Consider the following 25,254-nt stretch of genomic DNA (forward strand, 5'->3'; position numbering starts at 1 on the left):
CTCAGATTGGCGGCCTTTGGTCAGCGTCTGGTATCCAGGCTAGGGACGCCTGAGAAAAACCTCCAGGGCTGACAGCCGTGGTTGTAAATCAGTGGCTCTAACCACAAAAACCGTCCCAAACGTAACGTTATCATAGAAGAGCTGATGGACAAACAAATTATCCCAGTTGGACAATTCACCGCAACAAACTGGACAAGCAGACAGTAGGTTCAAAATGGTTCAAATGGCTCTGAGCACTGTGGGACTTAACTGCTGAGGTCACCAGTCCCCCTAGGACTTAGAACTACTTAAACCTAACTAATCTAAGGACATCACGCACATCCATAAGCGAGACAGGATTCGAACCTGCGACCGTAGCGGTGGCGTAGTTCCAGACTGTAGTGCCTAGAACCCCTCGGCCACTCCGGCCGGCCAGACAGTCGGATTCTGGGAGTCTGCAGCATATACGGATATGAGTCGGAGCGTATTGGAAACTCAAGGTAGATTAAGTAGGGAAAACAAAGCTACATAGCTATCTTCATCGTAAATTCTCTTCTGCAAACTGGAAAATCAAAACATCTTACAGAGATTATCAAAAACCACAAAATTCTCATAATGGCCCTACAAGAAATCTGATTCATGAATGGATACTGTTTTCATTTGGAGACTTCAGGATATAAAAAAGAAAGATAGCCAAAAATCTTGTGAAAAACACACAGCACCTTGTGACGGGCTTCAGAATAAGCAAAAATATTTTGTACTCCACTATCGACTTTGAACCACAATATGAAAGAATCTCCACACTTATCTCCAGATCTGCTAACATAGTGTTCACTGTTATGAATGCACATGCCTCCGGAAATGAAGACAATAGAAAGGACAAGGAAAAGGTGAAACACTTTTGGGACCAAGTTGATGCAGTTGTTCAAAAAATTCAGGAATAACACAATGTTCTGTTTTTGGGGGGACATCAAAGCCCAGATAGGGAAGGAGAAGAAATACAAAAAATTGTTGGAAACTATGCTGCACTTAACATAAATAACCAAACTGGCATCAGACTAATAGAATTACGCCAAGCATACAACATGATTCTGAAATCCACAGCCTTTAAAAATCTACTTCGAAAACAGAAAACATGGGTATCACCAAACCCATACCTACCCAAATTCCAGCTTCATCACGTTGCAATCAAGTTACATACAAAACGTCAAAAGCCCTCAGAGAGACCAACCTAAACTCTGATTAATACCTTTTAAAATAAAAATTGAACTCATATCCACAAGGAAAAAAGGAACCAAGAACCCCAAAAGATCAAAACACCATCAAGAAAAGATAATAAACACCAAGGAGTTTTTCCTCATGCAAAACCAAAACTGGTATGAATTAAAATAAGTCTAGTAAGTAAAGCTGAACAGTTAGCTTCCATGACCAAAGCCAATAAATATACCTGGTGGACAGAAAAATGTGACAGATTCTATGAATTAAAAAGAAAATCATGGCAAAAATGGCAGTCAACAGAAAAATGAAAATAACAGACAAAACTTCTTAAACAACAGAAAATTAGTGATCAAAAACATCAAAAGAATACAAAAAGCCCAAAAAGACCAAATCCTCTTAAATAATAACTAAGACTACATCAAAAATAACACAAGGGCGATTTGTAAGACTTTTAAACAAAAAATAACCGAATACAGCTCGCCGATCCTATAGTCCCATGACAAAAGCAGAAATATTGCCAGCAGCCATAGGTAGAACTGCAAAATGTTGGCAAAATGTTTCAGAAGCCTTCTCAACTGTGAAGAAACCATAGAAAATTGACTTTATGACCTCAACATTAACCAACCCAAACTCTGAACCATCTTCCACTGTGTAACCAGAGACAGTCATTTCAAATCTCAAAAAATATAAAGTCTCAGGATAAAACTAAACCACAGCTTAACTATGGAAAAAACGTCAACAAAAATGCTATACTCTCCATAACGTCTTTGAAGAAATCTGGTTAAATGGAAGAGTCCCAGATGAGAGGAAGAAGGTCTAAAACCGACCCCAAGAAATGCAGAAGGATTTCACTCCTGGATGTAATAAGTAAGATATCCTCTAAATTTATGCTAAACAGGGCAGAATCCCATCAGACCATCAACATGGAGAATACTAAGTGGGTTTCAGGAAGGGAAGATCCTGTCCGGAACAAACCTCTAGAACCTCATGGCCTATAAAAAACCAAGAGCAACATCATGTGTTATCACTTTCAGTGACGCAGAAAGCGTACGACACAATTGACGAAGACTCCCTCCCCTGTGTGCTAAAAGAATTAAACCTAGACAACAAAACCACAAACCAAATCAGAGAAACCCTTTACGAATACAAACACCAGCCCAACTGATGGGAGGAGACTCTGGTCCTTTTGAGATAAAGGCAAGTGTACGGCAAGGAGACGTTCTCGCCTTCTCTCCCCCCTCTTAGCTAATTGTGCCTTACTAAAAGTAGTCAGAGAGTGAAACACTAAGACCCATAGTGGACTCGAACTGGGAACAAAAAACAAAGGCACCAAAGTCAATTTTCTAGGCTTTGCCAATGATATGGTCCTACTAGCCGAACCTGGGAAGAAGCCAAAGAACAGACGCTCAAACTATAAAAACAAGATGAAAAATAGGTCTCAAAGTGTCCTCTGAAAAGAGCAAGATAATGGTAAACACTAAAAAACCACCAAAACATGTTAAAGTGGGAGAACAAAAAATAGACACTGTCAAATATCTTGGAGGATGAATCAACTGGAATAACCTCGAGAAAAAGGAAGGGCACCTAGAACAGGTAAAGCTGAAGTGGCCTTCAAATTCATCAAAAACACATACCAAAAAGCTCTCTCATGGACTGCAAAAATAAGACATTACTATACAGTAATCAAATCGGAAGCCCTGTATGAAGACGAAACCTTGTATATTACCAACCATGGCCCAGTTGAACGCTGGAGCTAAAAAAAAACGAAGATATTAAGAAAAATTTTTGTTCCCAGGTTCCGCAACACAAACTAATTCAGATAGAAAATGAAATCCTTAACCAAACTACCGAAAAACTCACAGGCACAACGTGGAAAAGAATTGATTTTTATGGACACATTCTCAGAACGAACCCAAATAGATTAACAAACAAATTTTGACTACTTTGGCAACAAACCAAACTGATTTAAGGAAACGGAGAAGGACTTAGGAAAACTCCAGATCACAGAGAATATACTCATAGATAAAACTGAAAAAGATATAAACCCACAGACAAGAAATAGAGATTCCAAGTCAAAATGAAAACCAAACGAACAATCCAAGTCTCTGAAGAAGAAAGGATACCAAGAACAGAAAGAATGAAACAATACCAGGATAACAGAAAGGCGGAGAGCACTAAAAATTTATTGATATAACGCAGCCCAAAGTAGAGTGAAACGGAAGAAGTATAAGAATTTGAACTTAAATCTTAGGAAGTCTTTTCTGAAGGTACTAGTCTGGAGTGCAGCCTTTCACAATAGGGTGAAGAGACGATAAGCAGTTCAGACAAGAAGAGAGTATGATTTAGAAATGTAGTGCTAAAAAAGAATGCTTAAGATTAGATGGGTAGAGCTAGTAACTAAGGAGAAGATACTGAATCACAAAATGGTTCAAATGGCTCTGAGCACTATGGGACTTAACATCTGAGGTCACCAGTGCCCTAGAAGTTAGAACTATTTAAACCTAACTAACCTAAGGACATCACACTCATCCATGCCCGAAGCAGGACCCGAACCTGCGATCGTAGCGGATGCGCGGTTCAAGACTGAAGCTCGTAGAACCGCTCGACCACAACGGCCGGCAGATACTCAATGAAACTGGAGAAAAAAGAAATGTATACGCAGCGTGACAAAGAAGGGATTGGTTGATAGGTCATCTATAGAGGCATCAAGGAATGGTTAATTTGGTTATGGAGGGAAGTATAGGGACAAAAAATATTGAGGGAGACATTAAACAGGCTCAAATGGATGTAGGGTGCAGTAATTGTTCAGAATTGGAAATAATTTTACATGATGCCCTAGCATCGAGGGCTGCTGAAATCCATCTGCGAAATGAAGTTCACAAGAACAACAAATTTACATCAGATAATTAACTAATCAAAGAATGTTATATTCATGGGCGCCAAGGACATGAGAATTGACGAGTTAAAAAAGAAAATAATATTCAGTGAATATTTTAAAAATTATTAAACTATTTGTAAATAACCTTGAACTTAAAGGAAGAGATGGGACCTGTATGACAAAATTCCTCGTTTTAATTTGGAAGAAGCTGAACATTAAACTTCGTGTAGCTTGTACTATGTCCCATCCTAAACACTATTAGAGAATCCAGCAACATAGGGACGTCTGGAAGACCAGTTTACATTTCTTCGTATCTAATACTTTATCCTTATAGAAAAAGGATCTACTCTATGCACTGAGAACATGGGGCTGATTATGAATTGTATGTATCGAAATTTATTAGGAAGTTCTTCTTTGCTTTGAATATTTTCAGTACCATTGCTGCTTTATGCAACATGATTTATTTGCGAGTTTGTCCGCATTATCACTGTATGGATGGTTTCTATCTTTTTGTATTTACATACACCCACATTTTCTAGCTGTTTTTTTAATAATTATCATTGATATGACTATCAGATTCGTCGTATGCATCAGACGTAGCCCTTCTAATGAAAGCACTATTACGATTTCACTAGCAAATTTTCTACAGTTTCCTTGGTTGCGGAACTGTAACTCTCGTTATTTTCACACGATTGTGTGAATGGTACTGTTTAACTAAGCTAAACTTACTTTGTTTTTGACATCTTCTGTTTCCTTATCTGAAACATGTTTACCAAGAGTGAAATTTATCATGTGTGTACCCGCCATTCACAAAAAGAATGGAAAGATACATGTACAATCAAAAGAATCTTGACAATGCGCCTGAATTGGAAATGTAGGTTAATGGCGTGATCACACCAGATGAAACGTCGACACAACGTTACCACACATTACCTCGCACCGAACGGTTAAAGTGCCGAAATCAGAATCGAAAAACCAGGAATTACATAGTGTATTAAAGGCCTAAACAAAACTCAAAAAATACGTCCTTGACAAGGTTTACATAGTAAACTGCTGAGAAGCTAAACAATAGGAAAAAATGTGTCGAAATGATTTAAAACATCGGCAAATGATTGCTAGAAAAAATGTATACATACTCAACCAATACACATACTGAGACAGTAGTTAGAAGGCAATGTAAAGAAACTTTTTACTTTATCCATTTTGTTTTCTCTTTCCAAATCCGAAATACTAAATAAATCTAAAACAATTTCATTTTCTTCCTTGAAAATAACTGACTGTTTCCACTTTAAGGAAAAGTTATTTCATGAAAATGATTTCGTGGTTTAATATTTTTACTAGGCGAGTACCCTGCGTTGCCCGGCTGTGTGTTTATTCCAGTCTTCTATTTGCCCATCTTCTTCTACCCCTTCTCTCTATCCACTTTCTTCTAACGCTCTGTATCCCTCTCCTCGTCCCCCCTCCCACTGTCCATCTTCCCTTCTTCCTCTGTCCATATGCTCCTCCCCCTTCTATCCATCTTCTCCTCCCTCCCTCCTTCTCCCCTCTATCTGCTCCGCACCCCATCTAAGTCCATCTCATCCCCTTTTGTCTGAGTCCATATCCTCCTGCCCACTCTCCGTTTGTCCATATCTTCCTACCCCCTTCTCTCCCCACGTTATCAACCCTATCCCAACAGGATCTTGCTGGTTCTAAGCTCCACAGTACTTCTTTCCAGATGGTAAGTAGTATGTGTAGCAAGTTTGATTTAAATCGACCCAGGGTTTTCGGAGGAGTCTTTCACCCATGGCTTCGCCCGCATGCGCACACGTCACATATATTTAGCATGTTTCACACATATTTGTAAACATAGTTCACCTACGTCCCTAGCGAATTTCGCCCTGCGGTTTCGTTGTAACCCAGCTTCATATTTATGACGTCATATCTCCTGAACCAGTTGTCGTTCAGTGCTAGCATTTTATAAGTACTTTCAGCAGCATATGTGGATACTGTGTGCGAAGTGTTTTGAGAATGCCGTTAGCATCAACGAAGTTATAAATGTAAACTTTCAATGTTTTTGACGTCATATCTTCTGAAATATGTGTCGTACAATGGTGTTATTTTGCAGGTACATTCAGTGGCATATGTGAAAAATGTGTGCGAAATGTCCTGCGAATGAATTTAGTAGAAGAGAAATAACAGATGAAAGCGTCAAGCCTGGTGCGACATTTTTACTGCATAAGTAGCGAAAATGCAATAAGCAATTTACGTTTCTCTTTTGATAATTTCGTGGGGGTTGTTATCGTGAAAGACTTTCACACGTGTTCTCAATAATCTATAAAGTTTGTTACAAGCCACTAAGTGCTCTATCGTCAAATTCCGTATGAGTGAAATCTTGATATTCATGCGTCCCCTCTCCCATTTGGAAGGTAGGTGGGTCTTAACCCCACAGCGATCCTTTCCAGACTCTAAGTGATATGTGTACCAGGTTTGGTTGAAACTGGTTTAGAAGGAGATGCGGGACATACATACAAACGTACTCTTTTATTACATGTATGAATTTATGCCCAGTGAAGGTTTTCACTTTGTCCATGTATTGTAAAACCTCTCATCTTCTGCTTTCAGTCTCCTCTGCGAAAGAATGCTCAAGGAAATACTGTCTAAGTAGCCCAAAAACATTTGCAGTGCGAGGCGGCCGGTGTGGCCGAGCGGTTCTAGGCGCTACAGTCTCGAACCGCGCGACCGCTACGGTCGCAGGTTCGAATCCTGCCTCGGGAATGGATGTGCGTGATGTCCTTAGGTTAGTTAGGTTTAAGTAGTTCTAAGTTCTAGGGGACTGATGACCTCAGCAGTTAATTCCCGTAGTGCTCAGAGCCATTTGAACCATTTGAACCACTTGCAGTGCGGAACGAAAATAAAGCAAATAACGAAGTAATAATTAAGAAGAAAATAGTTCAAATGGCTCTGATCACTATGGGACTTAACATCTGAGGTCATCAGTCCCCTAGAACTTAGAACTACTTAAACCTAACTAACCTAATGACATCACACACATCCATGCCCGAGGAAGGATTCGAACCTGCGACCGTAGCGGTCGCGCGGTTCCAGACTGAAGCGCCTAGAACCGCTCGGCCACAGCGGCCGGCCAATCAAGAAGACATCAGCCCAGAATGCACTACTATGACGTGAGTGAGGTCACCGAGAATAAACTCCCGATTTTATGAGACGACTCCAAAGTGCTGCCTCCCCTCACCATTAGCATCAATACTTTCGACCCTGGAAATCTCGATAGCATTCCTCTCCTTACAGTCATTTGAAATGTACTATTGAACGTATTGCAGTTCCTTTCTATCTCCCAATATGTCCCAGGAGACGTTATCGACCTTTATACAAACTTACTTTGTGATTTTCTGGTGGCTGTTGATGCAGGCACTGAGCTCCGCATACAGCATTTGTCGCATCTTGAGACCCGCGTCGCCGGACAGGTCTGCTGCACCGTCACCGGCGAGCCGCAGACCTGAGACGCGTTGACCCAGCAGCTGCAGCAGGGCTCCCACGTACAGCATGGCCGCCACGAAGAAGCCGTCCAGTCCGATGACGATGGGGACCTGTGTGAGGGGCACGGCACACTGGAGGGCGTAGAGCGCAGCATACGCCCCCGGCCACTGCGACCAGTCCACACCGTGAATCTGTACCATCGGCAGCATCTTCTGGTCGCCGCCGGTCAGCAGCGGCGTCGGCAGCCACAGCAAGATGACGACGAATATATAGGCACTCAGTGACACAGTCATCCGGCGGGCCCAGCGCCGTGCGGACTCCAGCTCGGGGCGGTCCAAGTAGTCGGACGCCATCAGGTCCAGATCTCGCACCAACCGGTAAAATGACCGCCTCTTGCTGAAGAAGAGCCCCGCCTTGACCATTCCGGAGAAGACCTCGAGCGTGTGCAGCAGCGTGTATGAAATGCTGTTGACATCCCCTCGGGCGGTGTGAATGCTGACGAGACCGACGGCCACGTAGGAGACGGCGCACAGCTGCACCAGCGCCACATACAGTAGGTACGGGGTTCCACGTCCGCGAGGCCACATCCCGGCCACCGTCAGGTACAGCACCTGGCCCGCCAGCGTGCGCCCACTGCCATGTTGCCCCTCCTCTTCGGACCACGGCTTCTGCAACCGATGGAACTGAGCAAGTGAGCGACAGCTGCTCCGCACAGCGAAGTGGCGCTGGCATTCATATTGTAAGTGGGCTGCTTCTGTGTTGGCAGAACTGTGTAGCGCTTTGAATTGGATCTCTGACTGCGCTTTCTTTGTAAGAGACTCTGTGGCTGGGTGGACTCGTTGTTGGAAGTTAATCGCCATAGTGTTGGGCAGTTGGAAATTAGTCGTCAGCAGTGATGGATGTTAATTGTGAGAAGTTAGCATTGATGGAGGGTAGAGGTCTGAAGTGTTAGCGTAGGCTAACGATCTGTACATGTTCGACTTGGAGATTGAATATTATTCATGATTATAAATCTTTGTACTGGATGTCAATGACGATTTAGATTCGTGTCTGAACTGGATGTCACATTATTAAGGTAAAAAATACAATATTTGGTTTGCAACCTAATCTTTCCTTTGCTAACCACATGCCTATTAGTAGTTAGTGGCTTTAGTAGTTAGGATCTTTTATTTAGCTGGCAGTATTGACGCTCGCTGTATTGCAGTAGTTCGCGCAATGAAGATTTTTGTGAGGTAAGTGCTTAATGAAATGTATAGGTTAATGTTCAGATTTCATTTTAGTCAGGGCCATTCTTTTGAATTAATTATTTGAAGTCAGGTTGTAATTTTTTTGAGCAGTCAGACTGCGTTGCGGTAGAATATTGTGGGTCAGTGTTGACATGATAAGAATAAGTAAAGAGAAAGTAGGTTCACTTGCATTCAATTTCACTCAGCAGTTTAAGTAAAATATTTTAATAAAGAAGTTTCAATATGTTCTAGACAACTAATAGGGCGTGCTGGAAAGTAACCCCTTCCGAACGTTTTATGTGAAAACTCTTAAAGCTTTTTAAATAAAACTTGATTAACATTCTACATCTTCAGTCTCCTTATCTGCATACATTCAAAGACAAAAAAACGACGCACCAGCAAGGAATTATCCGAATGGAAAGGAAATCAGTGGGTGTAATGTGTATGTACCGACAAACAAATGACTAAAATTTCAGAAACAATAGATGATTTAGTCAAGAGACAAAGTTTCAGGAACTGCGCAAGTCAGTAACCTGTCGTCCACCTCTGCCTCTTATGCAAGCAGTTATTGGCCTTGGTACTGATTGATAGAGTTTAAAAAGAATTTCTGTTTATGTAATTATTGCCTGTCTTTTTCAGGCGGTGGCTGTGTTTCAGATGAAAGACTTGTATGTTTAATGTTGCTTATATAATTTTTCATTTACGAATGCATTTTCCATGCGCGTAATTTACTGTCTGTAAGTCAATTTTGTCACTGTTCAGTTTGTCGTTATTCTAGTGCTCGAGATACTTAACATAGAAAGCATTTTGCTGTAATTGCATTACTACAATCCCATGAGATTTGCATTAACGTAAGTTGCCTTCTGCCGTTTGATATGTAACTATTGATCCCTATGATTCTACAGGTAATCGTGGTACAATAATTCCATGAAAGTTGCATTACCGTAAATCGGCTGCTGCCGTCTGATTTGTAACTAGTATTCACTATAACGCCAAGCTGTTCAAGGAATTGTTATTTAATCCTAGTTTGTTGCTTTTACTGATTGCATCTGTATCAGAATTATTGTCTCAAGGGCAAACTTTGCCTGTTTAGACACCTGGTAACCACCCATTTGGGAAAATGTTTCGTTATGATTGTTATTTGAATTAGTAGTTTACAGAGTTCAACTTTGTGTGCAGTAAAGAGTGAATGAAGTTCTTCCTCCGTCAAGGTCCAGTCCTTCCACTTAGCCCTTCAGGAGCCTTCTATGAGGCGCCGATGAATCTCCTGACTAAAAGTCTACCTTGACTTATTTAATCTTGTTTGAAATGTTATGTAATTGTTCTTTTAAATGACTTTGTGCAATGTTTCTTGTTAGCCCCTAAGAATGTTAACTTGCAATGTTTATGAGGGGGTCGCTCCTATACTGAAGTTTTAATAGTTGGTTTCCTTCAGAATAATATTTAATTGCCTGTTTAAGTATTGCTGTGTATGTTGATTTCTATCAAACCTGTATGCTGCTTGTTGTTTGTTATATGTGGACAGCCTTGTATCGGTAGTGGTTGACGCGTTGTTGCTGTTCTGCTGGTCCAGGGCATGGACGCGTTTTCCCTCCGCTTCGTCGGTTTTCGTGCCATCGCACGAGGTCGAGGCGTTGGCGGTTCAGACGCGCATCTGCGGATCTCCCATTGAGTGGTTTATTTCCATTCTTTTGGTGTCGTGCAGCGGCGGGAGCGTCGCCGGATTTGGACTTAACTTTAGTGATTTTGGGGAAATAATTTACTCAGTGTTTCTATTATTGTAAGATCCTTGTGTGATGAAAGCCTTTGGGCAAACTGAGGACTGAGTTCCTTGATGTATATTTTTTTAAAAAATTAAGGATTTAATTGTTATTATCGTTGTAATAGTGTTTTAGGAGCCCGCTAGTTTATTTAATTATTTAATTTATGTATAACAGCCTTGTGGCCGACCAGTAAAATATTACTGCTTGCTCCGGTTTTTACACGAGGGTAGCGTTTGGCCAGTTTGTCCGTATCTTGTCTATACGGGAGCGAATGATTTTGTCTTATGACACTAAAGTGTCGTCACCTGCCTTACGCTCCCTAGTGTCGTGGGTAAAATGAAAATTTAACATGGTTCTGTACTTCCTAGTGGTGACGTGGCTAATGGACTTCGGATACCAACAGTATATGTTCTTGTGTCTAATTCCTTGTCTCGTAGTAGGCCTGGAGCTTACTGCTGCACGGGAGATATTTTTTATTTAACGTTTGTTGAACTTGTATTCAAGTCCTGCTGTGGGATTAGCCCACAGTTGCGATGCTAGTCCCGTAGACAGAGTGCCGCCGCATGTTTACTGAATCAGTTAACTGTTTGTTATCGAGCCACCATTGTATTGTACAGTTGACATGTTCTTCGAGTACCGTTTGTAATTTTATGCATAATGGATATGTCCTTATACATTCTGATATTAATTTAAAAACCTTAACTATCTGTATGAATTTGGCAAGAATCCTGTTAACTGTTAGTCGGCTTATGATAGAATTGTTGTTAAATAAAAATACTTGTTTGGAAATGATGAATGATGCATCAATTTGGGCCATCCTCCCACGTGCTTTCCTTAAATTAATCCCGATCCTTGTTCTGGGTATCAATGACATCTGTGGTGTCTAAACGACAACTCACCGGGCCAGGGCGCTTGTAGATAACGCCCGCGTAGCAATTAAAAGATAATAAGTCAGCGATTGCTGTAGAACATGCTTCTGCCGTGTCATCTGTAAAAGCATTGCAGCTTAAGCACCATTCGATGGCGCACTCATTAACATAAGTCAGACTACACAATAGGAACACTTGTCTTATGGTCACCAATTGGGCACTGATGCCCACAGGTCGAATTGAGATATTAGCCACCGATCCACTCAGCTACTGCTATGCCCCATGCTGCCAAACATATGTTTTGCGCGTGAGCTCCCTTCTCGGATGACATTTCCATCACTGCCAACCACTGACGAACAGGCTATTCAAACAAGCTACTCAAAGCGTGGCCATGATGTACAGCTATGTCGCCAGCACTTGTAACTATCATGCTTCACTTAAAAGATGAGGAAAATTTTTCTGAATTTTATGTGAATGACGAATGTTTGCACCGTACGGTGGCACAAAGGCCAATCCTTGTCATGGTATCAGTGTGAGGCTCAAAAGGGGATGCACTTTGAGGGAGCTCACTGATTTGTGAAAGTGTTACGGGCGACAGTGCAAAGTTTAAAAGTAAAGCTTACATAAATTATAAGAATGGGTTAAAAGTATTAGACGTCAACCAAGCTAGCAAGTGTTTTAGCTGCTATTATGATCTGTACTGGTTGTGCCGACCGAGAGACAGATCTATCCCCATGAACTAAGATATGGAAAGGAATACGTCGGGAAATGGATTGAGCGATATTCCGAGTATTGGTTCTCACAAAAACATTAAAGGTTTAATTAAATAGAAGATGGTTTATCGAACTACTGACTTAAAAGTTTTGACCCAATTTAACTCCAATCGATTTCAATTATTCCTCATAAGCACATACATAAAAAATAAGAAATAATTACACATTAATGTGAGAAATAAATTACAAAGTAAGACGAACTAACAGTTACAAACATTGAAATGAACTTAAATAAGATTCTGGTTTGGCAAATCCCACAAGGAAAAAGTGGGATGGGAGTGGCCGTCTTCTCAGCATATTATCCTCGAAGAAGTATATCCACGGATGGGTATGCAATGATTGGGCCGATTCTGCCAGTGAGACATATGGAATCTGCATGCAAATTGCAAAGTCTGCTCAGTCATTGATGGACACTCGAATCTCTGAAAACGTGTTGAATCATGGAACATAATCAATTTTAGAAACATCAGACCAAAAAATGTGGAGCTGGTTTCTTTAACGGTTAGTTTCTTTAACGGTTAGCCTCCGTTGCAAAATAATATTACCAAGTTGATGAGTCGGGGAGCCAAATCCTGCATATGGTGGAGTCTGCTGACACCTGCTAGTGATTAAGCCTTGCGTGATTGGCTGATCCTCAGAAATTCAAGTCAAGCTTCTGCCACATGACCGGAGTCTGAATGTTCACTTTTCCATGTCTGCGAGTGCTGAGCAGCCACCTTCGTGTCTCCTGCCACAGTGGGGAAAAAGTCTCTGGCTTCTCTCCGCTCTATAGTAAACCGGTGAAAAAGAATACTCCACTAATGAGAAGGCTCCGCTAAACATTGGACAATGAGATATATTTTCAAACAGTGGTCCAGTACCCAGCAAAGTAAGTGTGTTATAAGTTCTCCAGTGAGTTTCCTAAACTCCACTTCTCAGGTGTATTTTTAATTCCCCAAATGGGCTGTTTTCCCATCCGAAATTTATAGAACACGGCATCCTGAACTCCCACTAGCTGATTTACTTTTAGATCACACAATGAGCTGCTTTCTCACCTTGTGAGAGACAGAATATCTTATTCCACTTGTTCACACATCCTTCCCCAATAAGTGAGAAGAAAAAAATGGAACAATAAACAGCCACCAAGCTTCACATCAGAAAACAGAGATGAATATCCCCCTACCAGACTTTCCAGTTTTCCAGGACAACATTCCACCAGTGTGTTCTTTAGGAAGAGAGATCGAGTTCTAAAAATTATTTATTCTAAACTGGCCGGACATTTGACACAGTTAATTACACTGCTTGATTTTGGGCAGACTCTGGGACCACACAGACCGTGGTCGCCATGGTCAGTACTTTCTTCACCGCTAGTGTCCTGTTGTAGGTGAGCAGAAAATACACGGCTTGAACGCCAGTGTCCAGGTCTCCGTAGCCCTGCTCAATACAGCCCAGTTCTTAGAAGCCGCCTATTCCCCCTAGCAAGGTCTGGGGGCTGGTCGCCAGCGACCTTCAGCCACTCCTTCCCTGAGGTTTCATCCAAGACTCCATAAGATTCATGCAGCACAACAAATACATGCAATTAACTACAGAGATAGAGGGAACTTAAGACGTTTGTTAGTGGCTCGGTCTTCGCAGTCACCAATTTAACCCACCACCATATATTCATGAAGTGGTAGAAACTTCATACGGGTTAGGCTAAAATGTTTCAAAATTAATTGTATATGAGGTATGTTAGTCCACCACTTGGCTGCCATGTTTCAGCACCTCCAGCACAGGGGAAAAACTGGGCAGGGGGTGTCGCATGATCAGACAGTGACATCACCATGCAAATAACAGACAGTTACGGAAATTGTAAATCTGAATTACTATTACTAAATACTGTGTAGAGCATCTGAACGAACTGCAGGCTTTTAGGGGTAAATTATTGTGGAGTTCTTTTTTGCGGGGTGATGACTAACGGAGTGTAAATCTTAAACTGATAGAGCGTAAACCGAAGCAGGGCAAATGTAACTCCAGAGCAATAAGAGATGAACTGGGCATGCGTGATTCATCTAATTTTTTTATATACATTTATTGCTGTCACAGTCTAGCAGAAAAGAAAAACAGAGCACAGAGCTAACATTTCTTCGCCCTAGCACAGCTCCGCTAAGTCTTAGCACACAGTCGTAGTTCACAAACACAGACTCATGTACAGTCATGCTCAAAAGTATCCGAACGACCTGAATTGCATTTCGCCTGATTCTAATGCAACCCACATAACGCAGCTGTCTCGCAGGTCCTCTAAATGCTCCTTGGTACAGTCGTTTGACTATTGAAAACAAGTCACCACTAGAAAACACTGCTCTGTATCGCAATAACTCAAGATGTAAAGTAATACCAAGGTACTAAAAATATCAGAGAACACCTTATCACAGATCAGACTGTCCTTAAGGCTTCTAAGCTAGCATTTATTGCAATAAATTACATACCTGAAATGTTACCACTCTCATTATTACGTCAGATAGGTAATTCACGTAGTAAGTTCGTCGTATTCATGATTTCCTCTTCAAAGTAACATACTGTACTTATTATTTAACACAAAATGACATTAAAAATTTAAGTTATTCACGAGCAGCTAGTTGAGAATATGTATGAACTTCAAATGACACGACGAACCGTCTCGTTCTGCATATGGATTCAAACCCAGGTCATGCAGACTAAGCAAAGACTTCGTGACCGACAGAAACTAACAGTCATTCCTGACTATGCATACAGAGAGTAATATACCTCGACTTTAGACAGTATCAGTTAGCAAATATCAACTTTAAATTACGTAACGTAAATATTTTTAACGGATGCGAATTCCTACCCAGCATCTATTGTCCTTTCAAGGAACTACGAGAAATGTTAAATATTGCTTCTTCACAAGTAACTTACTTGAAATGCCTTGAGGTAAAGCTTTATGTTGGACAGGGATTGGAACCCAGAACCTAATCGGATTGTTATCGAAGCAGAATCAACTGTGACATATCGGATTTTCTCGGCAGTAGCTAGATGTTTTAACTGAAATGACGAGACGAAACATTACTTTTTTCCTTCTCAGGACTCCAACCCGGCACCTATCGCTGTTATATTCTAGAGAAAACGAACGTTAAATATAGGTTTGTGACACCAGCAGCGACATGTGAGTATGTTTGAACTAGAAATAATATGACGCAGTGCTGACTGGGAATCGAACCCTACACATATCGTTGTTGACTGCACACAAAGAGACGTCAGCTACCGAATTTTTTTCCACCAGCAGCTCGGAATAACATCCTTGAACTTACAGTGATCTCGCAAACAGTTCTGTGTCTCACTGGGAGTGAAAAACGTCAGATGTCGTTAGTATTGACAACGAATGAAAATACATTAAAAATCAAAATTATTATCCACCAGGAGATAGGTGTTCTCATGCTAGAGGTTGATACTACATAATGAAAACTTTAGTACCTGGCCAGGATTCGAACACATTCACGCGCAGTATGTGGAGATGTTGAGGAATCTGCAGTTTTGAACAAACAACGATTTGTAGTCGAGCTGTATTGTCACGAAGGGATCAAATTCGGCGTTAAGAGCGGTCTGAGTTGCATTCCCCGTTCAGAACCAATTTTATCGACATACAGAAGCTCAAATAAAAGATGGAATAAGCGTCCTGTGACCCTACATAGCGTTTGTTTCGTCACTAGAAGTAAATAACTAGTATAAGAAAGGTTACTGCTGATAGAGTTTCTACGTGTCGCGACTCCTCACTTTACTGTGGTTCAACCTAACAACTACTTGGTAGAGAAGGAAAATCATGAGTAACGCGAATTTCAGACCGCAATGCCATTATACCTTCTTCACTTGGCGTAGCCAGAAGAGAACAGAATCTGTCTCTCCTTATCAAAAATCATCAGCAGAAGTTGGAAATGTATAAAACTTCTTCTCCTTCCTGACGTTTCATTGCCGGCTGCGGGCAACATATTCTGAGATGAGTTGGCGACTGGCTGCTAGGCGCTGGTGGTCCCACTTATATAGAGCGCTTAGATGGCGCCACCACTCGTCACGTGCTTTCGACTTTAAAACTGTCTCGCCATATCTTGTCTAGTTTTAATCCTTCTTCTTTTCTATTAAAATTATTTCCGTGCTTGTAGATCTCTATAGCTTCTCTATACATGCGAGTATAATAATGTGAGGTCCTAGCTATCACGTTTGTCTCACTAAATTTTATTTCGTGATCACCGTCTTTGTAAACGTGTTCCGCTACAGCTGATTTCTCAATCTGTCCCAATCTACAGTTCCTTTTGTATTCCGTTAGGCGGGTATTAACACACCTTTTAGTTGTTCCAATATAAACCGTGCCACAGCTACACGGAATTTTATTTCGTGATCACCGTCTCTGAAAACGTGTTTCGCTACAGCTGATTTCTCAATCTGTCCCAATCTACAGTTCCCTTTGTGTTCCGCTAGGCGGGTATTAACACACCTTTTAGTTGTTCCAATATAAACCATGCCACAGCTACACGGAATTTTATAAACACCTGGGGTAGCTAAGGGGTGTCGTGCGTCTTTCACTTGCAAGATGAATTAAGCCATTTGCGAACAGCTTTCAAGAGAAATGGGTACACTGACAAGGAAATAGATCGAGCACTCCACCCTAGAAGAAAAGTGTCCGAAAATATACGACAACAACAACCGTCGGCTGGAAAAGATTTTCTTCCATTTATTCATAACATCACGGACCGTACTGGTAAAGTTTTGGCCAAGTTTCAAGTGGAGACAATCTTTCTACCTACCAAGAAAATTAGTGAAAGTTTAAGGTCGGTGAAAGACGCACGACACTCCTTAGCTACCCCAGGTGTGTATAAAATTCCGTGTAGCTGTGGCATGGTTTATATTGGACAAGTAAAAGGAGTGTTAATTACCCGCCTAACGGGACACAGAAGGGACTGTAGATTGGGACAGATTGAGAAATCAGCTGTAGTGGAACACGTTTTCAAAGACGGTGATCACGAAATAAAATTTAGTGAGACAAACGTGATAGCTAGGACCTCGCATTATTATACTCGCATGTATAGAGAAGCTATAGAGATCTACAAGCACGGAAATAATTTTAATAGAAAAGAAGAAGGATTAAAACTAGACAAGATATGGCGTTCGACCTTGTACCAACGAAGTGACAATCGATTACCTGTAATCGAGAGAGATGGCACTAGCCAGAGATAGTTTTAAAGTCGAAAGCACGTGACGAGTGGTGGCGCCATCTAAGTGTTCTATATAAGTGGGACCACCAGCGCCTAGCAGCCAGTCGCCGACTCACCTCAGAAGATGTTGCCCGCAGCCGGCAATGAAACGTCAGGAAGGGGAAGAGAAAGTTTTATACATGGACCACGGCAATTCAGACAGGAAGTTTTAATTAATGCTCCAAATGGTTTAGTTCACGTCGTCACCAGCAGAGGGACCTACCCCCCCGGCCCCACCGGTCAGCGGTAGCCCACGTGCGCCCCCGGTCCAGCGATCAAACCGCCGCTGACGTCACAGGACCACTCGGACGGCGGTAAACATTGGTCAGTCGGTTCGCGATCCACCACGCGGTTTTGTGGGACAAGCAATGCCCCGCCACACGTTTGTCTCCAAAGTAGTTTGTTCGAAAGTGGAATCTGCCCTGACGTCACACCCATCTATAGGCCAGTCGCAACCTGCTTTGCGGGACAGTTGAATCTAGCCACGTATTTCTAAATCAGCACCCGGACATACATTATTAAAAATCTCGTCACTTGTACTACGAAAAGTCACAAGCTGGGGAAAAGGACTCTTTATTTCAGGCATTGCGGTCATGTAGGTGTGTCCCAACTGACTTCGCGATCCTCACACAACGAACTGCAGAGCGCGGCTGACGTACGCACGGCCTACCCTGTTCGGTTGACGCGCGGGTCTCTCTCCGAAGGCTCCGGGGGCAGGTAGGTGCCGACCGGCGTCCTAGCCCGCGCTACCCACTGCTCCAGAGGCCACTACGTAAACATCCTGTCGCGCCCGCGAGCACTTAACGCTGGACAGGATGGAACCTGTCGACCATGTGCCGGACGAAGTACATGTTCCACGCCAAATTTATTTTTCTGAACAGGTTTGAATCTGCCGATACCTACCTCACACAACCGCCCGAGATGTTTGGAAAGTTCTATCACTTGACACGCTAAAACCTATATCATGTTTTGTCTATACAAATAAGCCCTGTTCGAGTTCTCATGGTCAGTTCTTGTTTTGCTACCAAAACAAGAAAATTGTGACAAACGAAGCCACTAACCTAAGTCACCTCTTATGACTCAAAATCGTCCGCTTTGCCTCTCTCACGCACCACGAGCGCGGGTCCACCCATGTGACAGCTTGGACCTTTATACTCGCATCGGACATACTCCTCTGTCAATATTCTAACTAAATAATGAACCGAATACTGTTGTTCAATCCACACGATCTAGGACATGGCCAGAGCACACCCGCAGTGCCTAAGCCGAGAACATCGCTCACCCCACCTGTAGTTAGCCGCTGAGAGACTGACATATGCTGCAATCACATCCCTCGCGTGCTCGTAGCTACTTGCCTCCGCTTTTCGATCTAACAAAACCTCCAAGTAGCAAAAATAAGAATCAAATCTAACTCTCTCATATCATATATCATCCCACAAATACTTAACGTACATTTTATTTAGGCATCGAGTATATCTATCACTCTCATACAAAAAACACTCGTCCTCATGTAGCTGGGGTCATGTTGCACAGTCAGCACACACAGCTCATAATTTCAGTGCACAATATCAACTGCTCCTAAATAATGCATTACGCATAACTGTAAACACACTCAGTACTCCTAATATGTTCAAATAACGCACAGCAAAATAACTCAACAGATGCACGCAATCAACCTGTCCCACACTAAGTCACACGTCTGACAGCTCTCAATTCACTCAAAGGTCTCTGTTCAACCCCTCAAACATGACTTGATGACAGCCACATTCACACCTAACACCGGAGAAATTCATATCACCTAGACGCCGAACATGGCTTTCCAAGTCAGGCCGCGCGCACCGTCTGTCGCCCTCCTAACACAGTGTGGTCCAACACATGGGTTAAGGCCGCATTCCATTGCTTGCCGGCCCATTTGCGACACATCTCCACCTTCACTTCTGTTGTCAGAATATCCGAGAGCGAGTTCACACACACACCGTCCGCACACATCCCAGCGCTGCCCTCCCCTCACAATCTAAAACGATCATCATACTATGTAAAAAAAAATATGAGCCCAGTCAACCTCTCCAAAGGCAACGGCCTTGCCGCAGTGGATGCACCGGTTCCCGTGAGATCACCGAAGTTAAGCGCTGTCGGGCGTGGTCGGCGCTTGGATGGGTGACCATCCAGCCGCCATACGCTGTTGCCATTTTTCGGGGTGCACTCAGCCACGTGATGCCAATTGAGGAGCTACTCGACCGAATAGTAGCGGCTCCGGTCACAGAAAACCATCATAACGACCGGGAGAGCGGTGTGCTGACCACACGCCCCTCCTATCGGCATCCTCAACTGAGGACGATACGGCGGTCTGATGGTCCCGATGGGCCACTTGCGGCCTGAAGACGGAGTGCAACCTCTCCAAAATTGTATAGTGCCCCCCAGAAATAGTTAACTCTCGCTTTCGTGTTTTTTCAGCTTATTTGTAAATCCAAATTCTTACCCTACCAGAACTTGTTCACGAAAATAATACTGAATGCGCTCCTAACCTCCTACCCTTCCAGCTCTCAACATACGCAAATGTTCTCAACCCTCCTATATCCCAGCACAACCGATTAATCATTCTTATTCCTTCTTATCGAATTTACAGGCCTAATTTCCTAAGGACCCGTTATCGAAGTACCATCCTGCTTTTCTTTCTGAGGCTCTCTGTGCTGACTTTACAGAGATCGCTAAATTACCTCCACGGCCCCCTCATCTATACACACACGCACACACACACACACACACACACACACACACACACACACACACACACACACACACACACACACACACACGCACACACCGACACACACGCGGTCATTCTGTCTAATCATCCCATAACATAAGCAATAGTAACTTTACAATCCATTATATACAAACCCTACACAATGTAAGCCACATTAACTTTACAATACCCACTACATGCCCCAATTCTCTCCATTCCTAAGGAAGCACTGTGAACCTGCTCTTTCTTTCTACACAAGCCACACTCAGCGGTAATGAGCCCTTCTACATCAACGGACGGAAGTCCCTCTCAGAACTGTTCCACAAATTCGGCGATCGCTTCCCCTCAACACAAATGCGTTACTCTCTCCTCTTCTTCCTTGCCTGCTCCCTTTTTTTTCTACAAACATATCCAGACTCATAGACTACAAGAACACACCAATTTTTATGTACAGCATTATGTAAACCACTGAACAACTAGAAACAAACAGACCAAAAAATGATATTCGCACTCTCGAATACTGAAGTCATTGATGTCATTATTGTTACAGTTAAATGTTACGTTCGCGGTCTCAATTGATTGGCATTCGACAATGAGCTAAGTATCGGAAATACACTCTCTTGACCCCTGTTACTCTGTAAATATCTGTACCGTCCTTACGACTTCCTCTCTACTCATTACGTAACATAAACAATGTTAACTTTACAATGCAGCATATACAAACGCTACACAATGTAAACCACATTAACTTTACAATACAGTATATACACATTTGACACAAAACAGTGCACTTATCCAGTATATATCTACAGCATGCGAAAAAAAATTTTTTATTCCTACAGCGTCTATATGCCCCAATGCTCTCCAATCCTAGGAAAGCACCGTCAACCTGCTCTTTCTCTCTACAGACCCGACACTCAGAGTTAATCTTCCCTCTTACATCAGCGGACCTAAGTCACCCTCAGAACTCTTTTTACAAATTCAGTATCGTCCCCCCTAAGCAGAAACGCCTTACTGTCTCTCCTTCCTTGTCTGTTCGCTTTTCTACAAACAACCTCAGACTCATAGACTGCAAGAATACATCTACTTTCTCCATAATATTACACGATTTTAGCTGTACTTCTCAATATCATGCACTAGGCTACACCCTACCGATCACTAGTTCATCATAATTCCCAAGATATAGACTTCAAATTAATTCTCTACAAACGCTGAACTTTATCTATGTGAAGCATGCTGTAAACCACTGACTAACTAGAAACAAACATACGCAGAATGATATTTCCACTCTTGAATACCGGTCTCACTCATGTAACATATTCGAGATCTTGGCTATAATTTACATGTCAACTAAGATCTGTCCCAGGTCTAGAGAACAGACAAACGTGTATCCAACACACCACAATCGATCTTCACTCAACCAAATAAAGGAAGCAAATGTGCAGAAGTAGTCAACTGAACAATCTACATCCCATCGAATAACACTCTAACCCAAATCAATCATATTCTCAAAATCTGACTTCGTCACCAAAGCCACCCCACACATACTATTACTTCGCTATTCGGTCTTCTAGAGGACATCAAAGTTAAGTCTTACAGATCGATACACTCCAACAGGTCTCTGCATTCGGACAGCTGCTCCAGTTATTTATTATTATTTATTATCATTTATGATCATTTATTAATATTTATTATAATTTATTATTTATTATTATTTATATCATGCGCGTATATTCGCCACGTGGTCCGGAGTCCAAATGAGTTAGTACACATCGCCACCGGCAGAGGGCCTCATTTAAGATGTCCGATTTTGGTAGGAAGTTTGAATTTTGGCGGAAGATCATACAATTCGTTTACCTAACAAAAATGGCTCCAAGTTCAACTGTGTTTAGCTCCTATCACAACCACCAGAGCGCTCTGTCATCACGTCAGTTGATTACACAATTACCATTATTCAAGATGGCTGCACCCAGTGCGAAACGTGTCACCTTTCCCGAACCTGCATGCTACAGTAAAATTCCAACTTGGCTTTAGTCACACCCTACACATCGTTCAGCTGATCCCATTTCCAGATTTTTGTGCATCTGATATCTGCAATTTAAGTCCGAGAAAGACATATCCATTACCTTCTGCAGCCTGTCTAGAAACAGGACGATCTCATTTACTGCAACCAGACCTTGTCTTGACCATTCGTCGGAAATGCGAGCGCCGTCGGCGGCATTTCAAAGCCACATATCTGTCCATCTAAACAGCCGTCCACTCAGCCACAGGACCAGCATGCCAAAGTGGGCTCTCTCTCTATACCTGCTCTCCAGCTATTGTCTAATCACATACACCGCACAAATGGATTCCTGAATAGCACAGATCTCTATCCTCCCCTGCAACTGTAACTCGACGTCCTCCGGTGGATGAGATACGAACTAAGACACAGTTGGACTCCAGGCCTCGTAGCGAGCACGGTGGATGCTGATGCGATCTCAAAGATGTGTACTAAGTATGTTGGAGAACAAGTGATGACCGTACTGTTTGAAATAAAGACTTGAGTCCATTTCCCACAAATTCACAGGAGGTGATTTAGATTAGTGTAAGTGCAGTTTATTATTATTATTTGACGCGATTTTGATAGCTTATGAGTGAAACGATAAGTGACAGCGAAAAAATTCAAACTTAGTAGGATGAGGTGGCCTATTTCGTATGTGTGACCAATTACCGTTTTGGAATTTGAACTTGTGAGCGATTTTTTGTTATGGATGTAGCGTAAATGGCTTTCTTGCCACCAAAATCAGGCGTATTGAATAAATAATAATAAATGATTGAACTTGGTGCGATTTTATATGTTAGTGGAGGTAGGACAATAATAATAATAAATAATAATAAATGATAATAAAAGATATAAATAATAATAAATGATAATAAATGAACATAAATAACAATAAATGATAATAAATGAACATAAATAATAATAAATGATAATAAATAATAATAAAGAGAAGCCTGCTATTATCCTGTTGGAATTCAAATTTGCCACCGTTTTTTCTCATGCGTTAGGTTAGTGGACATAGCCCAATTTACCTATTTTCCCGCCAAAATTCAAACTTCACGCCATTTTTTCAGAATGGTTAGTTTAGTGGAGGTAGCCCAATTGGCCTATTTTCCCGCCAAAATCCGCCATCTTGGATGACGTCATCACCGCCATCTTGAATAAATTTTACAACAATGTAGAGTGGGGCACAAACCGCTTTGTCCTACTACTAAGACTACCAGTCTGGATGGCCTGGTCTTTGCTTAGGGCTAAAATAAAATGTGCATGAAAAGCGAAAGTGTACTTGCTCAAATTGTAGTACAGCAGAAGTACTACAAGATACTGACCAACACACCGATTTCGGCATCTTTATCTATAACATCTGAGACATAGTCGCAGACATCAACAGCAGAACTGGGAAACCTTCTGCAGTCTTCCAACGAATGCAACCCATATGGCAAGTAGACTCCAGAAATCCAATTTAATTGGATTCCGTACCTTCCGTTGCAATAACAAGTCCAGCATGGCCAGACGACAACTCAACTGAAGAAAACATCTTGTGGTGTCGAAATTTGTAGCATGTTTTAAAAATAATAAACGACGTTAGATCTAAATACAGCCCCTGATTTTGTCATCATTACTCAAGTAATCTGTCCGGCTGCAGTCCAACTTGAAAGATTTCCAGAGAACGTGTATATTTTACTGTGTAGACTAGTGGTTAGAAAATTAATCGTAATTTTTGTTTTTGGGTAAGTCTTGTGAATATCATCGTGTTGGGCGGCTTCCTTAGTGTAAATTCCCTCTTGCCAGAAATTCCGTCACGCCACAGAGTTCAATTTTGTGTTAGTAGATAGCATACAGTTTAGATCAGTGCATCTAGTTTGAATGTTTATCTTGTGCAGTAACTTTTCGGTAACAGGATTTCTAATAACAGGTATCTGTAAATACATCAACTTCAGTCGAGAAATTTATTTCTGTTTAATAGCTTGCGGTCTCAGAGTACAGTGAGAAATCTGCACAGAAATTTTTAGTGTTACTTTATTCTCCTGTGGTATATTTCGCATACATTTCAAACTCAGTAACGCCATTTGAGACATATCTATTTCATACACAGTGCGATATGGCTAGGGACTGTGCTTGCTGTGAGCGGACACAAGGAGAGTTGGCTGCTGTCCGTAAACAGATGGAAGCTGCGTTGGCTACCCGTCGACAAGCTTCCAGCTAATGTGGTGACGTCAGGGCGCCAGTGACGAGACCCGCAACTTCTTTGGTGCCCCTGATATCCCCTGCTGACCCGGACGTCGCCGTGGCTTCTGATACGCAACATGTGACCGGTCCGTCCTCTCTCCAGAATGGGTTGCAGAGAGTGGCGGGTTCGCGTGTCACTGGGCGGAAGTCGAAAGAGGGAGCAGGCCATGCGGCTGGCAAACTAAGTCTTAGCAACAGGTACGAGGTGCTACCCAGTGTTGATGATAACCCTCACCCAGTACGGGATGCCTCTCCTGTTGGGTCAGCGGTCGATTTTCCTGCCCAGTCCGGACAAGTACAGAGGGTGGGTATGCTTGTCTTTGGGAGCTCCAATGTAAGGCGGGCGATGGAGCTCTTAAGGAGATAGGAGGTCAGGCGGGAAACAATAACAGGGTGCATTCGGTATGTATGCCGGGAGGTCTCATCCGTCATGTGGAGGAGGCCCTGCCGGCGGCTATCGAGCGCACACGGTGCAACCGGCTGCATGTAGTGACACATGTCGGCACGAATGACGCCTGCCGCTTGGGTTCTGAGGTCATCCTCCGCTCCTTTCGGCGGCTGGCTGATTTGGTGAAGGCAACTAGCAACTCAATCGGGGTACAGGCTAAGCTGTCTATTTGTAGCATCGTACCCAGAGTTGATCGTGGTCCTCTGGTTTGGAGCAGAGTGGAAGGTCTAAACCAGAGAATCAGGCGACTCTGCGACGGTATCAGATGCGAATTTCTAGACCTCCGCTATCGGGTGCAGAATTGTAGCGTTCCCCGTAAGAGGTCGGGCGTGAACTACACGCAGGAAGCGGCTACTGGGGTAGCGGAGTACGTGTGGCGTGAACA

General features: G+C 42.5%; 1 protein-coding gene across 1 annotated transcript in view; it reads right to left on the reverse strand.

Moving 5' to 3' along the window:
- LOC126235467 (odorant receptor Or2-like) overlaps nucleotides 1-25,254 on the reverse strand; it is a 78,992-nt gene that overhangs the window by 36,475 nt on the left and 17,263 nt on the right. Inside the window, exon 2 of the mRNA XM_049944189.1 lies at nucleotides 7,454-8,220. Within this exon, the coding sequence (XP_049800146.1) occupies nucleotides 7,454-8,220 (767 nt within the window). The remainder of the gene's footprint in view (nucleotides 1-7,453; nucleotides 8,221-25,254) is intronic.

This window comes from Schistocerca nitens, chromosome 2 (assembly GCF_023898315.1).
Source record: "Schistocerca nitens isolate TAMUIC-IGC-003100 chromosome 2, iqSchNite1.1, whole genome shotgun sequence".
Lineage (NCBI taxonomy): Eukaryota > Metazoa > Arthropoda > Insecta > Orthoptera > Acrididae > Schistocerca > Schistocerca nitens.